At 38.7% G+C, this 22,426-nt stretch overlaps 1 protein-coding gene and 1 non-coding gene across 4 annotated transcripts in view; one reads left to right on the top strand and one right to left on the bottom strand.

The window, feature by feature from the left end:
- The window catches only part of POLA1 (DNA polymerase alpha 1, catalytic subunit), a 295,300-nt gene that overhangs the window by 133,779 nt on the left and 139,095 nt on the right, over positions 1-22,426 (top strand). For all 3 annotated transcript variants that reach the window (XM_024746622.1, XM_024746621.1, XM_024746620.1), the window contains 3 exons: positions 1,140-1,314; positions 15,765-15,943; positions 17,763-17,894. In XM_024746622.1, the coding sequence (XP_024602390.1) occupies positions 1,140-1,314; positions 15,765-15,943; positions 17,763-17,894 (486 nt within the window). The remainder of the gene's footprint in view (positions 1-1,139; positions 1,315-15,764; positions 15,944-17,762; positions 17,895-22,426) is intronic.
- TRNAG-UCC (transfer RNA glycine (anticodon UCC)) lies at positions 7,299-7,371 on the bottom strand. The gene has a single exon. It is a non-coding gene; the product is annotated as a tRNA-Gly (tRNA).

Below are 22,426 nucleotides of genomic sequence, written 5' to 3'. Positions count from 1 at the left end.
TGAGGTTTGCTTCCTTTCTAGTTATTTCATTATATCTTAGCATAAGTAGAACCTAGTTGATAAACATCCCAGTTTGTTTCCATCAGGAGCCTAGCCAGAGAAAGAGGCCAGTGCTTCCACTTTGTGGTAAGACAACGGTATGAAAGGTTGCTTCTGCTTTGGGCTGGGCACTGAGCTGAGAAGGGACTGATTGTAGCAGGATTGAAAGAATAGGATTCACATTATAATCATTTTTGCAGAGCAGCTGAGCGCTGTGAATAGTTAAAACTTACGAATCTGAATAATAAATTCTGTTGTTGCAGACAAGAGGAAGAGTGGAGCGAGTTGTTGGATGTTGGTCCAGTAGAGTGATGATGGCTTTTTGATTCACAGATGATGATGACACCACCCACAGGACTGTATATGGGCCAATTATATAGAGTTTCACAACTTTTATTTTTAGACAGTAAAGAGAAGAGGAAGGCCTTGAAAAGAGGCTCTCTGGCCCTTCTTCCTTTCCTTGAGGAAGAGCCGCGTAAACAGCGCAAAACGGCATGCCCTTTGTTCCAGTGGCCAGATATTGTGCTCGTAGAGCACTCTACTCCACCAAGGCGACTTTCTTAATTTTACTCTTACCTATTATATCTTGTACATAAGTTAGTGCTCTTGGGTTTTGTGTACTGGTCTATTCCCCTTGCTCATTTGCTTCTAATTCTTGGAAGGAGGGATTGAGTTAACATAATAAAAGGGTCACACACTTTTTTGTCATGACTCCTAAAAGGCCTTTGTTAGCAAGTCTTCCCTGTGTGTTTCTGTGATATGGCAGGTGGAATTGTTTAATCTAGTCATGCCATCTTGTTGGTTTCGAGTTTCAACAAAAAATAGAACACAACACATGCTGGATTTACATTCCTGGACAGTGGGTGAGTTGTTCTCCTTGATCTTCCTCCTGTTAGTTGCATATGAAATGTTCACCAATAGGTCAGAAGGGCTTCTTGGTGTTTGGAATTGAATACATAAAATTTGAACTGTTATCCAAAAGGATTTCGTGGTGTTTGGAATTGAATATATAAAATTTGAATTGTTGTCCCTCTCTTTGTCCAAGCAAGTACTTGTGATTGAATTTCTCACAACTTTACCTGTACCATGTCCTCTTGTAGGATGGGTCAAACCTCACTGGGAGTCAGAGGGCCTATGCACCCGAGCAGCTGCAGAAGCAGGACAATTTAAGCATTGACACCCAGTACTACCTGGCCCAGCAGATCCACCCAGTTGTGGCTCGAATCTGTGAGCCAATAGATGGAATTGATGCTGTCCTCATTGCAACGTGGTTAGGTAAGTGTCCCGAACTCACGTAGCCCCTTGCCTAGCAACAGCAGCCCGTGTGGTCATCCCTTACCCATCAGGAGCCCTGTTTAGAGGCACGGTACTGTGTCAAGCACTTCTTTGTCTGTAGTTGAGCATTTATTTTTGTGGTTGTTTGGTTAATGTCTATCTCCCCTCCTATATGAACCCCACAGGCTTGCTACCTCTGTTAAGCACATGCCTGCTCCAGGGTAGGCACTCCGTCAACAGATGATGAGTGGGGAGAGAGAGAGGCGGCAAAAGAAAGGATAAGAGAAGATTTTCGGCGCCCTCCTAGTCTCTGAGCATACATTGTTGTTGCTTTTTTTTTTTAATTTATTTTTTTTTCGCTGCGTTGGGTCTTCATTGCTGTGCGCGAAGTTGCGGCGAGTAGGGGCTACTCTTCATTGCGGTGGTGTCTCTTGTGGAGCACGAGCTCTAGGTGCATGGGCTTTAGTAGTTGCAGCACGTGGGCTCAGTAGTTGTGGCTTGCGGGCTGTAGAGGGCAGGCTCAGTAGTTGTGGCACACAGGCTTAGTTGCTCCGTGGCATGTGGGATCTTCCTGGAGCAGGTCTCGAACCCGTGTCCCCTGCATTGGCAGGTGGATTCTTAACCACTGCGCTACCAGGGAAGTCCCTACATCGTTGTCACTTTAATCAGTGAACGTCACTTAATAAGAAGATTCATTGTATCTTGATTATTGTTTCCTCTTGTCTCAGTCTCTAAATGTGTTTTTGTATGGAGTGAGAATGCACAGCTTTTTTAACATTAAAGCGTTTAACTTGTTGTATTCGATTCCTTTTGAGTATCCTGCTCTTGCTTTTAAAAATTCTTCTCAAACTAGACTCATTATCTTCTAGGAATTAGTTGATTCCTAATTTCTCATCACTCTGGAGGTGCCAGCCAACCCTGAAGCCTCATTGTTTCTCAGACTTTTTGCCAGGTCACCAGATTGTCATCTCTTGCTTAGAAATGTATTTCATAACCAGCCCTGATTTCCTTTCTAGATGACCAGCATGTTGAGAGTTACATTGCTTTAAGTTCTCTGCTCTCTATCCCATTGTACACAAAGATGAATATTCTTAGAATAAGTACCTAATAAAGTCCTTGGCTGGCTCCTCACTATAAATCCTGTTGCCGCTGACATCTTACCGTCTCTGACTTCAGCAGTTATAGACTAACTTTTTAGCTCCAACCTGTATTTCTAGCCTGACTTCTTACTTAGTGTACTCAGGGTCCCCTAAATATGGCATTGTTTAATCTGTCCACGCTTCATGGAAAATTCCCTTCCTCTTCTCATTGAATAAGTCTGGCTTAAGACACGGGCTTTGGCATCATAGGGATCTGGGTTCAAACACTGGTTCTGTCGCTCATGTGCTCTGTGGCTTTGGGAAGCCTCTGAAGCTTGGTCTCAGCCTTGGTTTCTAGAGTTGCTCTGAGGGAGCGATTAGTGATACACGTGAGATGCTCTGCACAGGCCTGGGTGGGGGAGTGTGCAGTGAACGCCTGTTATGGCCACGCCCCAGCCCCCTGCCAGGCCTCTGCAGAAATATGTTCAAACTCCTCTAGTCCCTGGGATTTGCACGCAGTTAGCTCTCTGTGCGTTTGTGGACTGAGACTGGACAGTCTGCTCTGGAAATGGAAACTAATTTTTGACATTTGCCTAAGCAAAACATAATTAGGAAGATAAAATTCTGCTACCCAGATCATCATATAATGTATTGTCAAAGTTGAGTTGTATTTGATGACGTTTATAAATCCTCAGCTGGGAGGAGGGAGTGTAAGTGCACGATATTTTTTAGCTTCCTTCTTTTTTCTCTCCTCTGCCTCGAGTGCTTACTCTATTGGAAACTGTAATAGGTACTTTGCATATGTTATCTCATTTAATCCTTTCAGTAACCCCATGAGGCTCTGTTGTCTCCTTCATTATACAGAGAAGGAAGCTGAGGCTTAGAGAGGTAACTAACTTGGTCTTGTCGCATAGCTAGTGAGTGGCCGACCGTGGTTGGTCTGGGACCCAGCTCTGCATGACTGCAAAGCTTGTGCTTGTAGCCACCACCTCTTCTTAGCTCTGGGAGGCTGTGACACATGCCCTCAGCCAGGAGCGTGGTGGCGTGGGTGTGAAGGCCCGGGAACTTCATCTTTGTGCTTCCTCCTCGCCCCACTGCAAAACCCCAGTGCCGCTGACAGCCCCTCAGCAGAAGCATTTGTTTTTTATTTTATTTATTTTATTTTTCATTTGTTTTTTAGAGTAGATCTTCCAGGTTTTCCATTTGGATCATCGAGAGCCTGCTTCATAGGCTCACCGTTGCCCTTTCCTTCTTTGGTTCTGAATTTTCCAGTGGCCCAGAGCCGAGGAGAGGTAGCTGGAACAAGCCTCATCTTGTGAGTGACGTTTAATAGATAAGGGTGGAGCCTTGTATTTTCGGCAGAAGAGCTGTAGAGTAGAAGGCGGTGGAGCCTGGCTGGTAAACAGCCTGATGCCTGCTCAGATGTCTCAAGACTGGCCATACCTGGAGGAGACCAGACTGATTTCGTTGGTTGCAGGGTCATATTTAAGATCATTTTCATATCAGTTAAACCGCAGGCAGATTGTGGCTGCTTAAAGACGAAACTTTCTCATCATTGTGACTGTCTTATGAATCCAGTTTTCACAAATCATTTTCCAAGCCAGTAGCCTAGTGGGCCCCATCTTCAGAGTGTTCTTGCTATTACTGACCAGGCTCAGCCTACAGAGGGGACCCGTCATGCTTGTGCGTGGTCTCAACACATCCCCATCTCTCCTACCCCATCACCTGAAAGCTCTTGGTGCCAGGTAGCCGCTTGGAGCTGCTGAGGGGCCTGTGTTTCTAGCTCTGAAGGAGCTGCTGCCACTCCCCTTTGTACCTTCTTTTTCTCGTTTTTGTCTTCTGCTGTTTGGCAGCAGTTTTCATGCTGAAGACATGTGAAGTTGTCATCATTGCGCAGTGTGCCTCCTCCCACCGCAGCCCCGGCCGTCACCAACGGTATCCACATACCTATCTACATTCGTAGTAAATCTCCTAGTCCTTTATCTCTCCCTCTTTCCTCGTAGGAGCGTCCACAGTAATGAAGGGCAGAACAGCAAGTGCCAGTCACCGTGAAGATCTGTAGAAAACATTGAAGCTTGCTGGGCAGATCTTTGCAGGCATTTGCCCCCTGCCCTATTTGGGAGCTGCATTTTGATCTGTGTTCTTTATTCCTCTACCCCAAGTGGAAATTAGGGTGGCTGTTCTTCACTGGGGAATTTGAGGCCCCTGTTATCAGTTCTCACTTAGCCTGTGGTTTTAGAGGAGAAGGGAGGAGATAGGGAAGTGGTGGGGAAGTAAGGGGAGGAGTGTTAGGGGTGCATGGTTTCTTAGAGGTGCAAGCTATAGGCATACAATTACTGTAATTTGTTTTTAAAGTTCTAAATCTGTTTATATTAAAAAAAACTGCCGTTAGTGAACTGACACCGTTAAATAAGTTGAAGTCTGCAGATATATACATAAAATACAAGCCCTGCACCTGCTTAATCACAGACATAAAATAATTCTCTTGCCTTTAATGTAGTTTTTATCTTTGGTTAATCAAATGTATGACAGTGTAGAAGCTTCAGTGAAGTTCGCTACTTTGTCCTTTTAGCTAGTATAAAGAAATCGGGAATAATGGCATAATTTCATTTAGGAAAATTATTAAGTTCATGATTTTTTATTTTTCAGACTCTTTTGTGGAGAGCAACTACATTTTTCAACTACTTCTTTTTCTATTGCTTTTACACTGCTTTCCTTGAAATGAAAGGCAAGCATCAAGTGTTGGTTTTATCCTGTGGCTTCACTTTGGAAATTCTCTATTTCTCCCCATCAGGATACCTCCTGAAGTCTGTCTGGTGGCATGTTGCATGGCCAGGTGTTCTGTATGGGAAGGTCGTTTCAGTGAAAAGGAGAGAGGACAGTCTATTAAATGAGTGAATGAATGAGTCTGTTGTATTGAAAGAGAATAATTTGTTCTCCCTAATAACTAATGGTCCTCATTATCCCACAGTAAAATGTGTATCATTTTTCTGAAACCCATGCAAGATTATTGCTGTTGAGCTTAAATAAAGCTAAATTTTACTCTTTTCCATCTGTGAATAGAAAAAAATGTAGTATTACTCTTCTTATACAATAGCCCTATGGGAAACATGGCCACTAAAACTTGGAACTCTCAGCTTTTGTTCTCCAGACTATAGGGTTCTTTTTTCTCTCTTGTTCTAATGAAAGCTCTCTATATTCTGTGGGTGAAATATTCACAGTATGCTCCAACATCCAAATAGTCTTCTGTACCTAGCAAAACAGGCTGGGGGTTAGAATATTCTAAAGTTCATTCCTGAATTTCATCTTTTAATAAATTTATATTTTATGCATAACAGTACTTAAAATTATATAATATCTTTCCTCCGATGAGGAATGATTTGTACAATAACTGTCAAATACCTTTCTTCATGGTCAGTGATAAAATTTCAGGCATTTGCCTATCAGGGCAGTTTTTTCATTGGTCCTGAGAAATTATTGATGTTTGAAGAACATGAGAATTTCACATTTAATCTGTGAAAGTAGTGCTTAGAACAAGACAGCACACTTAACCCGGTGTGTTCCTGAGTTAGATTGGGAAGTAATAATCCCCCCTTTTAAAAAATGGCCCATACCACCCACCTTACAGAAGGTACTTTTTGTCAGTAGACAGGGTACCGTGATATCTTCTAAGAAAATAAGTGCAGCAGCGGACCATGCCATGTTTGGGGGTGCCTTTGGTAGACCCGAGGAGATATACCTACAAAAGGTGGTGGGGTGGCGGTGGGGGAAAAGCACAGGTGGTTGGGAGTGGAATGATGCCACCAGCAAGTGCCTCAGGCATTACTTTGTTGATCAAGACTTTGCTCTTTTCATGATGAAGCTCTCAGAAGAATGTACGTACATGACCAGCATTTCCAAACCTTAAATATTTTCTGTGACGTAATTCATAGTAAAATTTCAGAAGTAAGATCACACCAAATGCAGCGTAGGATAGTAAGTCTTCTCAGTGGCTAAGAACCGCCCCTTCCAGGCTGGAGCGCCGTTCCAAGCACGTTATCAAATGGCTCATGGTCCGAGCCTACTTAGTCCCAACCTACTTATGCATCCATGGAACAGATGAATGTTGATGACCTGCCGTGCTCAGCAGTGTAATGGGGGCTGTGAGGGTTACGAAGTTGAGTCAGCCGTGGCTCCTTTACTCACATCACAGCCCGGCCTGTTGAGTCGATTTCCCTGTTGTGGGGAAGTCTAGTGGACAGCACAAGTACATGTCCCCAAAGAGGTAGAATAAAGGAGTTTCAGTGTTTGGGGGAAGCAGAGACCACTTCTAGCTGGGGCCACCTGGGAAGAGTTTATAAAAATGGAGGCGTTTGAGGCATTGTGGGCATGTGCCTTGCAGAGGCCAATGTGGAGTCGGGAGTGGCTGCCTGTCCCCACCTCCCACTTGTCCTTCCAGCCCAGTGATAAGCAGCAGGGCTTCGACTTCCAGGGGTAGCCCAGGCCATCCCAGCTGCTCTTCAGGACACGCAAGGGAATTCACAGAGAGCCTCATGAAGGGTATCCATTACACTGCCTTGCACCGCAGTCCCTATAAGGCGAGCACACGGTGCTTGTTTCTGTGTCACTGGCTCCCTGTGCTGAGGGCCCGAGGTAGTCCTGCTCATTTGACTCAGGCACACCTCTAAGAACTTGGAGCCACACCAGAGCATGTTTAGAATAATTGCTTTGTGTAGTGATTTCGAACTCTGACTTTGTAAAGCTTGGAGTTTCCAAAGGAAAATGGGGATTTCTCAAATTATTTAAGTTAGATCAATTTTTTAAAAATTTAACGAGGAATAATTAGCAAATATAATTCTATGTACGTATGTATGTATGTATGTACGTACGCATGCATGCCACGCTGTGCGGCTTTTGGGATCTTAGTTCCCCGACCAGGGATGGAACCCGGGGCCCCAGCAGTGGAAGTGCTGAGTCCTAACCACTGGACCACCAGGGAATTCCCTAATTGTATGCTTTTAAAGTGTACAACGTGGTGATTTGATGCACGTTTATATTGTAGAGTGATTACCAAGATCGAGATAATTAACACATCCATCACCTCACGTAGTTAACTCTTTTGGGGCAGGGGAAGCGTGGTAAGAATGTTTAAGATCTACTCGCAGGAACTTTCAAGTATACAATATTGTATTATTAAGTATAGATCAAAATTTTTAAGATCATCATATTAAGCATACTAAAATGACGTCAAGATTGTGTAGCCTATAGAAGACTGGATAAGACGTAACAAATGAAAAGCTGCATACAGCATTGTGCACAAATACTTAAACTATGTTAAATGTATACATATGAATAAGACAGAAACGAGTGAAGGTGGTGAATATTAGGTTCCTCCTCGGTGAAAAAATATAAATACTCCTAATCCTAAAAACAAGACAGTTTTTACAAAATCAGAAGGGAAAAAAAGGTTGTTTTTTTTTTTTTTTTTAATCTACCAACATAGCTGGAGAGGAGAGGCCTTTGTGTAAGAGAAGCAGTCTTGGTCTGTTTTATTTGTGTTATTTTATTTTCCAAGTATTGTTTCAGCATAAAGTTACTGTGTTTTCTCAGGTCTAAAAATAAGGTTTTTTTCCTGTTCAGAGGTACAGGTTTCATTAAGTTAAAATTCACGTTCAGGGCTGTCATCAAGGGCATTACAAATAATCACATGCGGTTATGAGAGTGCTGTCCAAAAAAGAAAAGAATTTTTTCTTTTCATCAAGATTTTGGGAGTTATCTTTTGCAGGACAATAAGACTCTTGAGAGTTTATTTAACCCAAAGGTTTGGATATTATTTCTTTTAAAATACTCAGAAAATTTCCGTTTATCTTATGGAGAGGTTTGTTGGTGGTGGAAGGCAGCTTCAGTTGTTTGCCACTTGTATAGTCAGTTGTTTATCATTAAATTAGATCCTGCAGTATTTTAAACGTTTTTGTTATGGAAAATTCCAAACATGTACAGTAGTAGAGAAAACTGTGTAAGAAACCCCTAGACGCTCATCACCCAGCTTCAGCCATCTGCAACTGTGGCCAATGTCATTACTCCTCTTCTTCTCCTCCTCTGATGATTTTGAAGTGAATTCAAGACAACATATCATTTTATCTTTAAATATTTCATTTTGCATTTCTAAAAGACAAGGTTTCCCCCTTTTCAGCATAACTACGATATTATCACTAGGAAAAAAACTCCACAGTTCCTTCATTTCATCACATAACCAATGAACGTATTTCCCCAATCGTACTGTGAATGCATTTTTCTTTTAAAAAGAAGCTCCTCCTTTGACTTGGAATCCAGTCAGAGTCCATATGATAGTTAATCTTCTCTATTTTTTCTTTTTTTTTTTTTGATCCTTCCAATTTATTTAAGGAAACTGGTGATTTTTGTCATGTGGAATGTCCCTTATTCTGGAGTTTGCCAATTGCATCCTACTGGTATCCTTTAACACATCCCTCTGTCCCATCTATTTCCTGTAAAATGGTAGTTAGATCTAAAGAGCTGCCCATATTTCAGTCCAGTTTATTTTAGTTTTTGCTAATCCGACTTCCTAGGTAATGGTGTGTACATCTGTGAGGAGGTACGTAATGTCTGGTTGCAATCTAACACATTTTGAAACAAACTCAGAGATATATCATGAGAGATACTTACTACTTACTTTTCCTACCTTCTTCAGTGTGAATTTTCTTTTTCTTTAATTGAAATATAGTTGATATACAATATTATGTTAGTTCTAGGTGTACTGTGTAGTGATTTGACATTTGCAAACATTATGAGATGATCACCACAGTAAGTCTAATAACCCTCTGTCCCCATACAAAGTTATTACAGTATTATTGACCATATTCGTTATGCTGTATATTACATCCCCATGATTTATTTATTATATAACTGGAGCTTTCTATCTCTTAATCCCCTTTGCCTATCCCCTCCCACCTGACTCCCTCTCCCTTTTGGCAGTCGCCCATTTGCTCTCTGTATCTGTGACTCTGTTTTCCTTTTGTTTTGGCTTTTAGATTCCACATATAGTGAGATCATGTGGTATTCTTCTTTCTCTGACTTATTTCACTTGGCATAATACACTCTAGATCCATCCATGTCAAAAATGGCAAGCTTTCAATTTTTTATAGCTAAGTAATATTCGTGTGTGTGTGTGTGTGTGTGTACACCACATCATCTTTATCCATTCATCTATTGATGGGCCCTTAGGTCGCTTCTATATCTTGGCTATTGGAAATAATGCTGCAGTGAACATTGCAGTACATGAATCTTTTTGAGTTAGTGTTTTGTTTTTCTCCTGGTAAACACCCAGAAACGAAACTGAATGGATTGTATGGCAGTTCTATTTTTAATTTTTTGAGGAACCTCAATACTGTTTTCTATAGTGGTTGTAAAAACGTAGAATCCCACCAACAGTGCACAGGGGTTCCCTTTACTCTACATCCTTGATAACACTTGTTACTTGTTGTCTTCTTGATGATAGCCATTCTGACAGGTGTGAGGCAATAGCTCACTGGTTTTGATTTGCATTTCCCTGATGATTAGTGAAGTTGAGCATCTTTTCATGTGTCTGTTGGCCATCTGTTGGTCTTCTTTGGAGAAATGTCTATTCACGTTCTCTGCCCATTTTTCTAATCAGGTAGTTTGTTTTTTTTGGTATTGAGTTGTATGAGTTCTTTGTATATTTTGGATATTAACTCCTTGTCGGATATGTTATTTGCAGATATCTTCTCCCATTTAAGTGGGCTGCCTTTTCATTTTGTTGATAGTTTCTTTCCCTGTGCAAATGCTTTTTAGTTTGATGTGGTCCTGTTTATTTTTGCTTTTGTTTCCCTTACCTGAGAAGACATATCCAGAAAAATATTGCTAAGACCAATGTCAAAGAATGTACTTATGTTTTTTCCGGGAGTTCTATGGTTTCAGGTCTTATTACATTTAAGTCTTTCATCCATTTTGAATTTATTTTTGTATGTGGTATGAGAAATCAGTGTGAATTTCTTGTATAACATACATACAGAAAAGTATGCAAAAGCCTAACTGAACAGCTTGAGGAATTTTGCTAAAGTAAACACATACCAGTGTAGTCAGTCCTGAGCTCAAGAAACAATATATTACTACATTCTCAGAAGCTCCCTCGTATTTCCTTCTAGAAATTATCCTCCATGCCCCACCAGAAAATTACTATCATGACTTCTTACATCATAGATGAAGTGTTCTTATATTTCGATGCTGTATAAATTATGTCTTTACTCTTTATGTCTGGCTACTTTCCGTTCAATATGTTTGTGAGATGGGTCCATGTGGTCGTACTTCATTTCTGTCTAGTATGAATATACTACATGGTGTGACTTACCTACTTATGGGTTCTTTCCACTCCGGTGGTTATGAATAGTGCTGCTTTGGGCATTCTTGCACATGTCTTTTGTTGAACAATTGTATATATTTCTGTTGGGTATATACTTAGATGGAGAACTGCTAGGTCATAGGGAACATGTATGTTCAGCTTTAGTAGATATTACCAACTTTCCAAAGTGGTCCTACTAATTTAGACCCGCTACTAGCAGTGTCTGAGTGCTCGACATTCTTACCAATACTTGGTGTTTCCTCTCTCCTCCATTTTATGTGATGGCATAATGTTGTGGTTTTAATTTGTGTTTCTTTGTTGACTAATAAAGTTGAGCACCTGTTCTTATGCTTACTGGCCATTTGAATATCTTCTTTTGTGAGCTGTCCAAGTCTTTTTCTGCTTTCCTCTTGAGTTGTCTTTTTCTTATTGATTTGCAGGCATTCCTTTTATATTCTGAATGAGTTCTTTGGAAATATATATCACAAACATCTTCTATTTGGAATGTTTTTAGTATATATCACAGACATCTTCTATTTGGAATGTTTTTGTTTTCAAGTATAATTTATGTACCATGAAACGTACAGCGTTAAGAGTATTATGCAAACAGTTTATCAAAACAATATTTCCATTGCCTAGAGAGTTCCATTGCACTCTCCCCAGTCCATACCCTCCCCCTCACAAAAGCAGCCACTCATCTGATTTCTAGGACCATAGTTTAGTTTTGCCTATGCTACAATTTTATATAAATAATCTCCTCTGTTATATACTTTTTGTGTTCAGCTTCTTTCACTTAGCGTATTTTTGAGATTCATCCATCTTGTTGCGTGTCAGTATTCTGTCTTTTTCATTGCAGAGTAGTATTCCATGGTAGATTATACCAGTTTGTTTATTCATCCTCCTGTTGATGGACATCAGATTGTTTCCAATTTATGGTTATTATGAATAAAGCTGCTATGAACTTTTATACAAGGCTTTTTATGGATGTAGCAGTCACCTTTTAAAAATTCATTAAATATCTTTTCTTTAATCCTACTAAGTTTTCAGTTTGTATATTGTTCTCTAAGAAGTCCAGCTATATGAAAGCTTGGATTCGTGGAAAGGATTCATTTGCTAGAAGAAATTTTTAGAAAAAAATATTCACAGTAAGACTTCATTAATTAGCTTCCCTTGTAGTTTGAGTGATTCATATTACAGACAACTGCTTGGGAATACCAGTTACTCTACTCATTTGGAGTTTCATTCATATGGATTTTTCCCTCTTCCCCAGTTGTATGAACACATGTAATTGACTTTACTGTAGTTATTTGCAGTTGCACTAATAGAGACCTTGTCTCTTGGAGGAAGAAGATTATTTAGTCACACGCATCAGCCTTAGTCTAAACCTAATGCTTTGAGTTTGGAGTATTTTACATACTCCCTGGAAATGGAGGCAAGTGAACATTCTAAAAACAGATAGTTTACAATTGTTAGAAAATTGTGGTTAAAAAAAATAATTCTGTGCTAAATGTGTGGTAAGAATGTGGCGATCTTAAGTATAACACGGCACTGCTGAACTCATCCCCTCCAGTGCCTGTGTTGTTACTTTCTATAAATACTTCTTGAAACATGAGAGCTTTGATCCTGTTGCCAAAATAATGTGAGATCCTATAAGTTTTCTAATTATAAATGACAGTATTTTAATTTTGTTCCGCTGCCCCTCTGTCCCGTCTCGTCGTTGTTGCCCTCCCCCACTCCCCCACTGCAGCCCAAGCAAAACGGTGCGGCTGGGTCACGACAAGCCACAGGGTTGAATTAAAGCACACATCATTTCCACTCCTGCTCTTCCCCCACGTAACTGGTGCCAAGACCAAGGAGGCTGCTCCTCCTTTTACTCTGTGCTGGACCAAATGATTGAAGTCATCTGTCAAAAGCTAGTCTAGTAGAAGTGGAAGATCTCTTTTCAGCTGGGGCATAAAGTTTGTTTCTTTAAGCCAGTTGTTCAGAGAAAGCTCTCATTAGAAGAGATGAGGAACTTGGAATTCAGTTTTGTATCTCTTGCTCGCTCAAAGACTACTGTGATTACTTACTGTGTGGTGTGCAGTTTAATATTGATTATGCCCTGTATATGCATGTATGGAAACTGTGATTATAAAGATTTTGCTTTAATGTCATTTCTGACAATAGTGCTTCATTTTGGAGGGACAGTAACTACGAATGGAGTTCTATGTAGCAGCTGTTTTGTACATTTTAAAGTTCAGAATCTACCTCTAGGTGGCAGCACCAGATACTTTTTCCCTGTTGTTTCGCTCCAGCCTTAACGAGTTATGGTTTAAGCAGTAAAACTTTAAGTTTCCTGAAACTTCGAAATAAGCTGCTTATCGCCAATTTTGTGCGGATTTGGAAAAATTAATTTATATGTTGAATAAGTTTGCGGTTTAAGCATGGATTTTGACCTTAAGAAAGGATTCCAGCAGCAATGATCCATACTTTTTAACATGACTAATTATATGTTTTCTTAAAAAGATTTAACTTAGCCCTCCGTGATTTTTCTGTTGAACTTATAATTGTCCTTCCAAGGAAATCACTTTTTTGTGATATTTTTGTATCCAAGTAACTTCTTGTACAAGGATCGTTATATACCTAATATTTTAAGGTAATTACACCGTCTTCTCCCTTTATATTTAAAAAATTTACCACTGACTTATGGCCAAGAGTGCTGAGGTGAAGTCCCTTCTCTTGAAAAAAAAATCAGCTTGTGAATAAATCTGAAGTAATTAGGTAGGCCATTTGTTTTTGTTGCTGCCATGGGCAGATAAGGATTGTGGAAATGGACATTTAAAGTAGGCATTTCATAAGGCCTGATAATTTTTCATAACTCTCGGTCACTTGCTGGGCTTTTCTCCGTAAGTAGCAAGGCAGCCCATGTCCAGTTGTGGTGTGCTCAGCAGGCAGGCCTCCCCAAGCCTCAGGTGCACTCAGTGGTCATGGCTGGTGGGGAGGCCTAGAAAGAGATTTCATTGCTTCCTTGTTAGAGCCCAGCCAGTTTTGTCTATGTGCAAAGCCAGCTTTGTTTTGTTCCTTGATATTTAGGTTGTGAAAGAAGCTTGTCTTTCAGAAAACACTTATTATTTTTCTGTTTCCTTACTTTTTGAATAGTATTGGCCTGGGAAATTGATGAATAATTATACCATCAGAGAAAAGGTGGAGCTACTTTCTCATAATCGTGAATAAAGCAAGACATTATGTGAATACAGTTGGATTCACAGCTAGCGGTTCAGGAATTTGCAGCAGTTGCCCTTCACTACAGAGAAGAAATGGCACCATTCACAGGCGTGGGCATGGTCTCTCTTACTCCTCTGCCCCTCCTTGTCTTTAAACGAGAGGGTGTATGTTCCCCCACACTTCACTAACTTGCTGTTGCTCTTAACTATAGGTAACTTGTAAAATAAAAATGTATAGTGAGTCTTGGGGCCAAGTGACCTATGTTACAGTAACCAAGAACAGTTTTTCAATTTGTTTTGAATGTGTCGTCTTTGTTTTTATTATACGCTATCATGTTGGGACATACTCACTTTGATTAATTACTACAAAGAGCAGCTATTAACTTGCTGTGCAACACGAACGTGCGTTTCATATATTTTTCCAGATTTGTAATTTTGAATGAATATTAAATGGTGGATTAAATGATGTTCGTCCGGTATTTTATTTTTTCATTCACGTGGCATTTATTGGGTGCTTACCAGTGATAGGCACCACTGAAAATGATTTGTCCCTATGGTGGTGGTAGTAGCAGCTCCATCTTGCAGGTGAGAAAACCAAGACCTAAAGTCTCAGTCTTTTCATTCTTTGTTCAGCACCTTTCCACTGTGTCAGTCAGCCCTAAGTCTTTTATAATTAAAGAGATGTCACTTGACAATTGACCAGATGGGATTTAGGATGGGATTTAGGATCTTGTCACTGAGTTCTGAATACATCTGTTAGATTATCTAACTATGCAAGCTGTTGATAGAGTTACAATAATTTTTAGATGTTTTTGGTATTTGAACTTTTTTGCCCAGTGACTGTTTTTATTACTTATTTACCTTTATACTAAAACAAATGATAGCTTTCTTTAGATTACTCAGAAGCCTAGAATTCTTTGGGATTGCTAAGGAATGCTTTCAAGAAAATGTTATAAGATTCAGTGTGGAATATCTTTAAGTGTAAATCCAAATAGTACATTTTGACATATGTGCTTTGGTCAAAGGCAAGTTAAGTTGGTTGGCCTTATAATCGTTTCTTTTCTCAAATAGTTCGGGGAAACAAGATAGTGTAAACTATGCATCGATTGATTTCTTGTGTTGTTTTGATTGAAATATAGAAGGTATATTTGGCTTCAGTATTGTCGGGGACATTTTGGCCTATAGAGTTTGTAGATTCATTGTTTTTGCACATATTTTAAATTTCTGAATTCAGAGCACCAAAAAAAACCATGTTGAGTTTTGACTCAGATGCTGCTACTGAATTTTAACCACTGAATTAGATTGCAACCTACATGCTGTTAACTACTGAGCCAAGATGGAATCGACCACTGCATTGAAATCAGGGTTAGCAGTGGTGTCTGCGCTTGAAGGAGTTGTAATAGCAGTGAACTTGTTTTCCATAATGGGATTTTTATTCTCTATTTTCAGTTTTAATGGTGATACTTTGATTTTAGGAGATTTTAACAGTGCACATTTTTTTGAGATTTTCATTGTAACTTTAAGAAAATAGTAAAACCATCCTATAGAAGTAGTTGCTTCCAAACGCAAATGTCCAGTGGAATGTCTCTGCATTGTTTTGGTGCAGTTTACTTGTTTTGTTTATAATCTCCTTAAAAAAGGAAGTCATTTGTCTTGGTGATATGAGCCTCTATCTTGAGTTCAAATGGTTGTGTAGTATGTGCATGAATTTGAAATAATTCTTTTCTGATTTCTCTTCTTTGGAGTATTTTTGGAGAAGGGAATTTAAATAATTGTACCTTTCTGAATTTATTTTTTCTTTAACATTAATAGGACTTGACGCCACCCAATTTAGAGTTCATCATTATCACAAAGATGAAGAGAATGATGCTCTCCTTGGTGGCCCAGCACAGCTCACGGATGAAGAGAAATACAGGGACTGTGAAAGGTTCAAATGTCCATGCCCTATATGTGGAACTGAGAATATTTATGATAGCGTCTTCGATGGTTCGGTTAGTTGCTTTTGTTTCTCTTGTTTGTTTGTTTTGTGAGTGAACTAGTATAAAGTCCATTTTCTCTCTACTATGTATATAAAAAGGAAAAAGAAAACACAGGTTTTTATGTGTTTAAAGAATTTTAGCATCATATGAATTCTGCCTTCACAGCTTACTTATTTCTGCTTGAAACCTCTTAATAGAGTATGCTTGAGTATTGTTTTTGGCTTCCTAGAATGCTTGGCCTTGGTTTTTTAAATGGAATCTCTTAAAAACTCTGAATTATCTTAAAGTATTTTTATTGTAATTCCTTAATTAGCAACCTGTATTTCTCCACTCCCAGCCCAATTTATTAAGGCTTAGAGCAATATTTTCCTTTATCTTAAATCAAGTTAATGGGGAACTAAGTGTTTTTGGAAAGTTTTTGTTTATCTTTACACATCCCACTTGCCTCCTTTTTGACAAAGGTACTGTGATTATCTTTGCTGTCTTTGCATATCAGGCATTAAAAAAGTCACAGGGAGACATTTCTCTAAAGAAGTACTGCCAAAAAATGTATCATTGACCTTGGATCAGAACTTGAAACTTAGCCAATCTACTTGATTCCACTGCAGTGTTATACATGTACTAGCCATTGGCAAATGAGTAGGCAGCAGAACCACGTAAAACCTTGAAACTGAAAGAAAATACGTCCTTTATCTAAATTAAAAGTAATTATTTTAAGTTAATTTGGACAAACAGCAGATGTTTTGCATTTTTTTGAATCAAAACAAAGCAGTCTTTGGAAGCAAGTGCAAGGAAGAGGCAGACACAGATCAGCAATACTTGCTAAATCCTTGAGTTTTGCTTCATTACAGCTGTAAATAAGATAGTTAATTGCATGGAGGCTTGACGACTTGCAGATGGGCTAACTGTGGAAGAGCCCGATGTCAAGCTCTAAAATCTCTTCCACCTGGAATTGCTTCGTGTGGCGGGGTAGGGTTATGTACCAGATTGGAGCAGGAAACCAAGATGTTTAAGTATCAAGAAGGAAAACAAATGCTCCAGAAACCCCAACAGTTTCCCTGAATATTACCTTTGCTTTGTCTTTGTTTAAAACAAAACAAAACGTTTTCTCCAACTACTAATAGTTCATTTTTTCAAATTTTTACTCCTCCTCTCTCCCCTCCCCCAAATACATTTCATTTGTTGGGGGGCAGTGGTTACAGAAATTTTAGATTTGCTAAGCTAACAGTAAGTGATCACTTTGTGATCTTTAAGAAAGATCACTTTCTTAAAATTAAGTTGGCGATACGGAGCAAACTGTTGTCATTAACGCTCTTGCTTTGCCTTGGAATGAATTAAGTGCAAATTTAAATTCTTGATCAGTATCTCTAGGAGGGATGTTTATTTCCAATAATGCAACTTCACTGGTATTTTCAGAGGGGAAACTATTTTATCCATAGTCTGTCGTGTATTGAATGTAAAAAAAGTAATTTCAAGGTTTTCCCTTGGGCTTTGTACTCCATTACGATGGTGGCAAGGGTAGAAGGTATGTGGTGACTGAGGGGATCTTTGGGAGGAAAGTGGTTGAGAAAATAAGGTTAAAAACTTACCAATAAGACGCAAGAGGGAGGAGATACGGGGATATATGTATATGTACAGCTGATTCACTTTGTTATACAGCAGGAACTAACACACCGTTGTAAAGCAATTATACTCCAATAAAGATGTTAAAAAAAAAAAGCTTACCAATAAAATGAATTTAAAATATCGTACACCAGGACAGCATGTAAGTTTTTAAGCACAAGAAACCTTTTATAACCTTTTGTGTACTTGTCTGTCTTGACTTCTGTAGGGAACCGATATGGAGCCCAGCTTGTATCGTTGCAGTAACATCGATTGTAAGGCTTCGCCTCTGACCTTTATGGTACAGCTGAGCAACAAATTGATCATGGACATTAGACGATGCATTAAAAAATACTACGAAGTAAGTATCCATAATGAGTGTCTTACATATGCAACTTACTAAGGTTTGGTACTTGTTTTAAAATAAAATGATACGGTTTTTGTATGAAACTGTAAAATTTTGAAAAGACGGAGGAAAATGATTTGATTTTTCTGTTGGGCATTTCATCTCATTAATGAGCAGTATTTTTAGTAATGAAGTTTTTGCTTTTAAGGAAAAATGAGAATATAATCAGGAAGTATTGTAGTTTATTGCTGCCTAAATAAAATGAAGTTAAATGGTCACTCAGATTTTCGATCAGAGGAGGAAAAATCAATATTACCTATCTTTGGCAACTAGAGCCGTAAACTCATGTGTGGTGATTTTATTTCTGTTTTACTTTTTTAAAACCTTTTATTTTATATTGGAGTATAGTTGATTAAGAATGTTGTGATAGTTTCAGGGGTACAGCAAAGTGATTCAGTTATACATATATCTATTCTTTTTCAGATTTTTTTCCCATTTAGGTTGTTACATAATTGAGCAGGGTACCCTGTGCTATACAGTAGGTCCTTATTGTTTATCCATTTTAAATACAGCAGTGCGTACATGTCAATCCCAAACTCCCTAACTGTCCCTTCCCGTGTGGTGATTTTAATAAACTGCCAACTAGCTAACACTTTGTGTTTATGTGGTCATCTAAACCATTTCATAGCTTAGTTTTCCAAAGAAATCAGAATAAACATCTTTTAAATTTCAGTGCTTTTGTCTGGCATTTTAAAGAAGAATGTCTAATTTTTATAAATATATAGGAAGAGTTCCAGAACAGTGAGTGAGCTGTCTGCATTAGAAAGAAGGCTCCTTTCAAAGTTTTTGTTTTGGTTTTTAACACATTTCATATGAATTACTTTTTTTCTCTTCAAAAGTTAAAATTAAAAGAAAAAAACACCACATTTCCCACTTGATTTTTCTTAGTGTTTCATTATGTCATCTGTCATCTAAACAAAATTTCTTTTACTTGAAAGTTCACTGTAACTTAGGTAAAGAGGTTATGCTGGCAAGGCATTTCCCAAAAAATGCTCTGGTTCTATTAGGTAAGACTCTTGACTTTGATCAATATCATCCTATAATTTCTACTTATATGTTAGTTAACATATAGCGTAACATTACGTTCTTTAAAATCGAACTCATTAAATGAAAATCAAGTATTAGATCATTAGGATGAAGAGTAAAAGCATAGAGTTCTAGTCTTGTGATTTTGGAGTAGAATAATTTGTATTCGTCAAGAAAAAAGAACCAAGTAGGTTTGTCTGAAGATATTTTTAAAATAATAATTATGGCTACATTTTGGGAAATCTGAAACATTTTAGTGAATAATCTGGTGCTGTACTTAATGAACAGTTGGATGGGAATAAAGGTTATCTGTGGGTTCACATTCCGCAGTAGATGAAACGTTCAGCACGTGAAATGTTAGGCCTTTATTTAGCATGAAGAGTCCAAATCAAAACTATTCAGCTCGTTTACAGACCTCATTGAGCAGAGCATGATTCTTGACTCTTGGGAAGAATTCTGAGTTTTCTCTCTGTGTTTAGTCTATCAAAATCTTCACCATGGAAATGTTAATACCAGAAGAAGCTCATCTATTTCCTTCTCTATGAGCGGGCAATCTGTTTTGACTAAGTTGAGAATAGGCAGAAAAATGATCTTCTGAATAGTTAGAAATATGCCCTAACTGAAAGATTGATTTCTGACTGTGTGTGTGTGGTGTGGTGGTCGTGGTTGTATAAGTATTTTTCAAGCTAAATAACCTAGTTTTAGGCATCCAGACGTTTAACCCAGGGTTTCTATAGCATTTGTTTTAATTGTCTACCGACCATCTCACTAGCAGCAAGTTAGTTTTCCTGTGTTAACTGCCCACTTGACTGACTTTCCTAAGGAATTTCTAATTAAAATACCCAAATGTCATTCCTACACTTGAAGAAAGATATGATTGTCCTCAAAATTAAGAACTTGTTTCTCTACTTTCTGTCCTTAGGCATATGTGATTGTCTAGAAGAGAAAGAAATCCATTATTCGTTCTTTTCATGGCCCCATGATGAACAAATGTTTCAAATATTCTCAAGATCAGAGCTTTTATACAGAAAGCTCATGCACCTCCAAGTTACAGTTTATTGGTAGAGTGTTCTCTTTCTTCCTGACCCCAGACTTAAGTGAACTTTGCCAGTAGAGGGATATGGTGTTGAGTTTCTTTTGTTATCATGCCTCAAGTGATCCTGATTACAGTTAGTTCAGTGTGATATACCATAGCAGTGGTAATCCAGCTGGAGATTAATACACCAAGTGTACTGGAGGTAAGGATGTTGGTACTGAGTACTGAGATCAAAGTGACTGTTCTCTGAAGCTAATGAGCAAAAGAGTTCCCAGCTATTCTGCAAGTTAAAAAATGCTCCCCACTAGACATAAAGTTGTTAGTGGACTGAGAACAAGAGTCTCCATATTTTTTTCATTTTAGTTTTAGAATCACTGCAGGCAAGAACAACCTACATTGAGAAAGGAGGCATCTCCACAAGGAAGGAGCTTTTGTAAGACAGTGGAGGACTATAAGGTACTTGACCAAACACTGTAACCTGCCAAGGAACACAGTTCTAGATCACCAAGAAATCTGGCTGTCAAGAACAAAAGGGCCAAAGTTTAGGGTAGCAAAGTATACTTCTTAATCACTCTTAAAAAAATACACCACATCTTCTGTTATATTCTGTGGTGAATAAATAGTGCTGACTGAATAAATGTGATACAGCAAACATTAAAATTTTTATATATCTGAGAATCAGTCTGTATCGTAGTGTTTTAATATTGGCTCCTTTAATAGCAGGGGAAATGCTTTTTTCTCTCACCGTACAGCAATGATTGTATCCTTCGGATTCTTGTTTCATAGAACATTTAAATTTCTGTATACATAGAAATACAAGACGCACCAAGCAAGGATATTTCAAGTAATATATTTCCTTAGGAGGAAAACAACTCTAATGCTTTATCTCAAGATTTGATGAAGCATTGGAAGACTTTGAGGCAGCATAGAAAGCTCTAATTCAAAGTTGATTTCATGCCCCGGTCCTAATTGGTTCCTCTATACAAAGTTAAAATCGAACTGGTATTTCTTTGAAAATCATAAAAAGGCAGTTTAAAGACTATATCTCTCAGCTTTTAAGGATGTTTTTAAAAGACTCAATTTTACAGTGAAAAATTGATATGTGTTTCCCCTCCCCTTAAATTCTGCTTCAGAAGAGCAAATAGACACACACACACACACACACACACGCACGCACGCACGCACAAAAGGGGAGAGAAACACTAGCTAATCTAAATTGGGAAATGAAGAGGGCTTTTTTTAAGCATGAAAATTTCATCATCTTGTCAGCTGGCAGAATGCCTGCTGTGTGGATTCACAAAGGCTAAGAATTACACTTTCATGAAATTTTCCTCACTAACTGCCCTGGTTAATTTGAAAGATAACCCACTGTTCTAATTCATTCCTCAATTGGGCGGTGCAGGTTTTATCTTTGATCTGACAAAGCATTTGTGTTAATCGTTTTGGCCCTCCAGTAGACACTCTTGGGATTGTGCTTTTACAATAAATGTGTCTGTGATAGCTCTTTAGTCTATTATACTTACAATAGATCCATAGAACTGGTAATTAATTCTCCACTGCTTTGGAAATGGGAAGAATAGGTGTAGCTCTGTCAAGTGCTGCTGGGAAGTTTGTTTAGCTGGTTCATTTTTGAAGTGTTCCCCTCAGCCATCCATGAAGCAGCCGCAGAAGAGAATGTGAGATTGAGATGCTGCCTACCCTGAAGACTTGCTGATAAATGGGAAATCTGACCCCTCTTGGTACCTGGGAGGGGGGTAGTGGGTCATTTACTTTCATCTCAAGTACTATTAGTTATAATGTACATTAAACCCTCATTTTAATACTTAAAGAGCCATTCGTTTCTAAAGGTGGATAGTCAACTGAAATATCCTCCTCAATTCCCATTGATGGCTTATGCAGGTTTTAGAGTGTTCCAGTGGGGCGAAATGTATTTCTCACCAGCCTTGTAGTGTTTCCAGCAACTTGTAAAGGAGCATTACTTGGGGCACTTCACTGTGATGTTTAAACAGAGGTATTGCTGGCCCTGCATCTAGAAAAATTAACAGTTAACAGCTAGTCAGTGCTATGCATATTATAACATTGATTAGTTGCTAGGACCAGAAATAGGCGATTGAATTCCTTAGAAATTTGCTGTTGGTTTTACAGTCTCAGAATTTTCCTGACATAAGCTTTCTGAGGACAGGACCTGTGCTTTCTTCGGTGTCTCATCTGTGATCTCTGCTCCAGCCGTTTGTATGCATTTTAATGTTTAGTAATATACTTCCTTGTTTTTTCTTTAAATTCTTTTTCGCACTGCTATCATATTGGCAGAAGGTTTATTAGTGGTTCACAAGATTCTCAGGCTAACACAAGACTCCACGTTAATTTAAGGTCATGAAAGCATTAATATAGCCCTTTGTTACCCTGTCTTTATTTTAGTCACTGA

The sequence above is a fragment of the Neophocaena asiaeorientalis genome, unplaced genomic scaffold (genome assembly GCF_003031525.2).
Source record: "Neophocaena asiaeorientalis asiaeorientalis breed wild unplaced genomic scaffold, Neophocaena_asiaeorientalis_V1.1 scaffold20, whole genome shotgun sequence".
Classification (NCBI taxonomy): Eukaryota; Metazoa; Chordata; class Mammalia; order Artiodactyla; family Phocoenidae; genus Neophocaena; species Neophocaena asiaeorientalis.
Note: the sequence above shows the minus strand (reverse complement) of the source record. Positions and strands in the feature narration are given on the sequence as shown.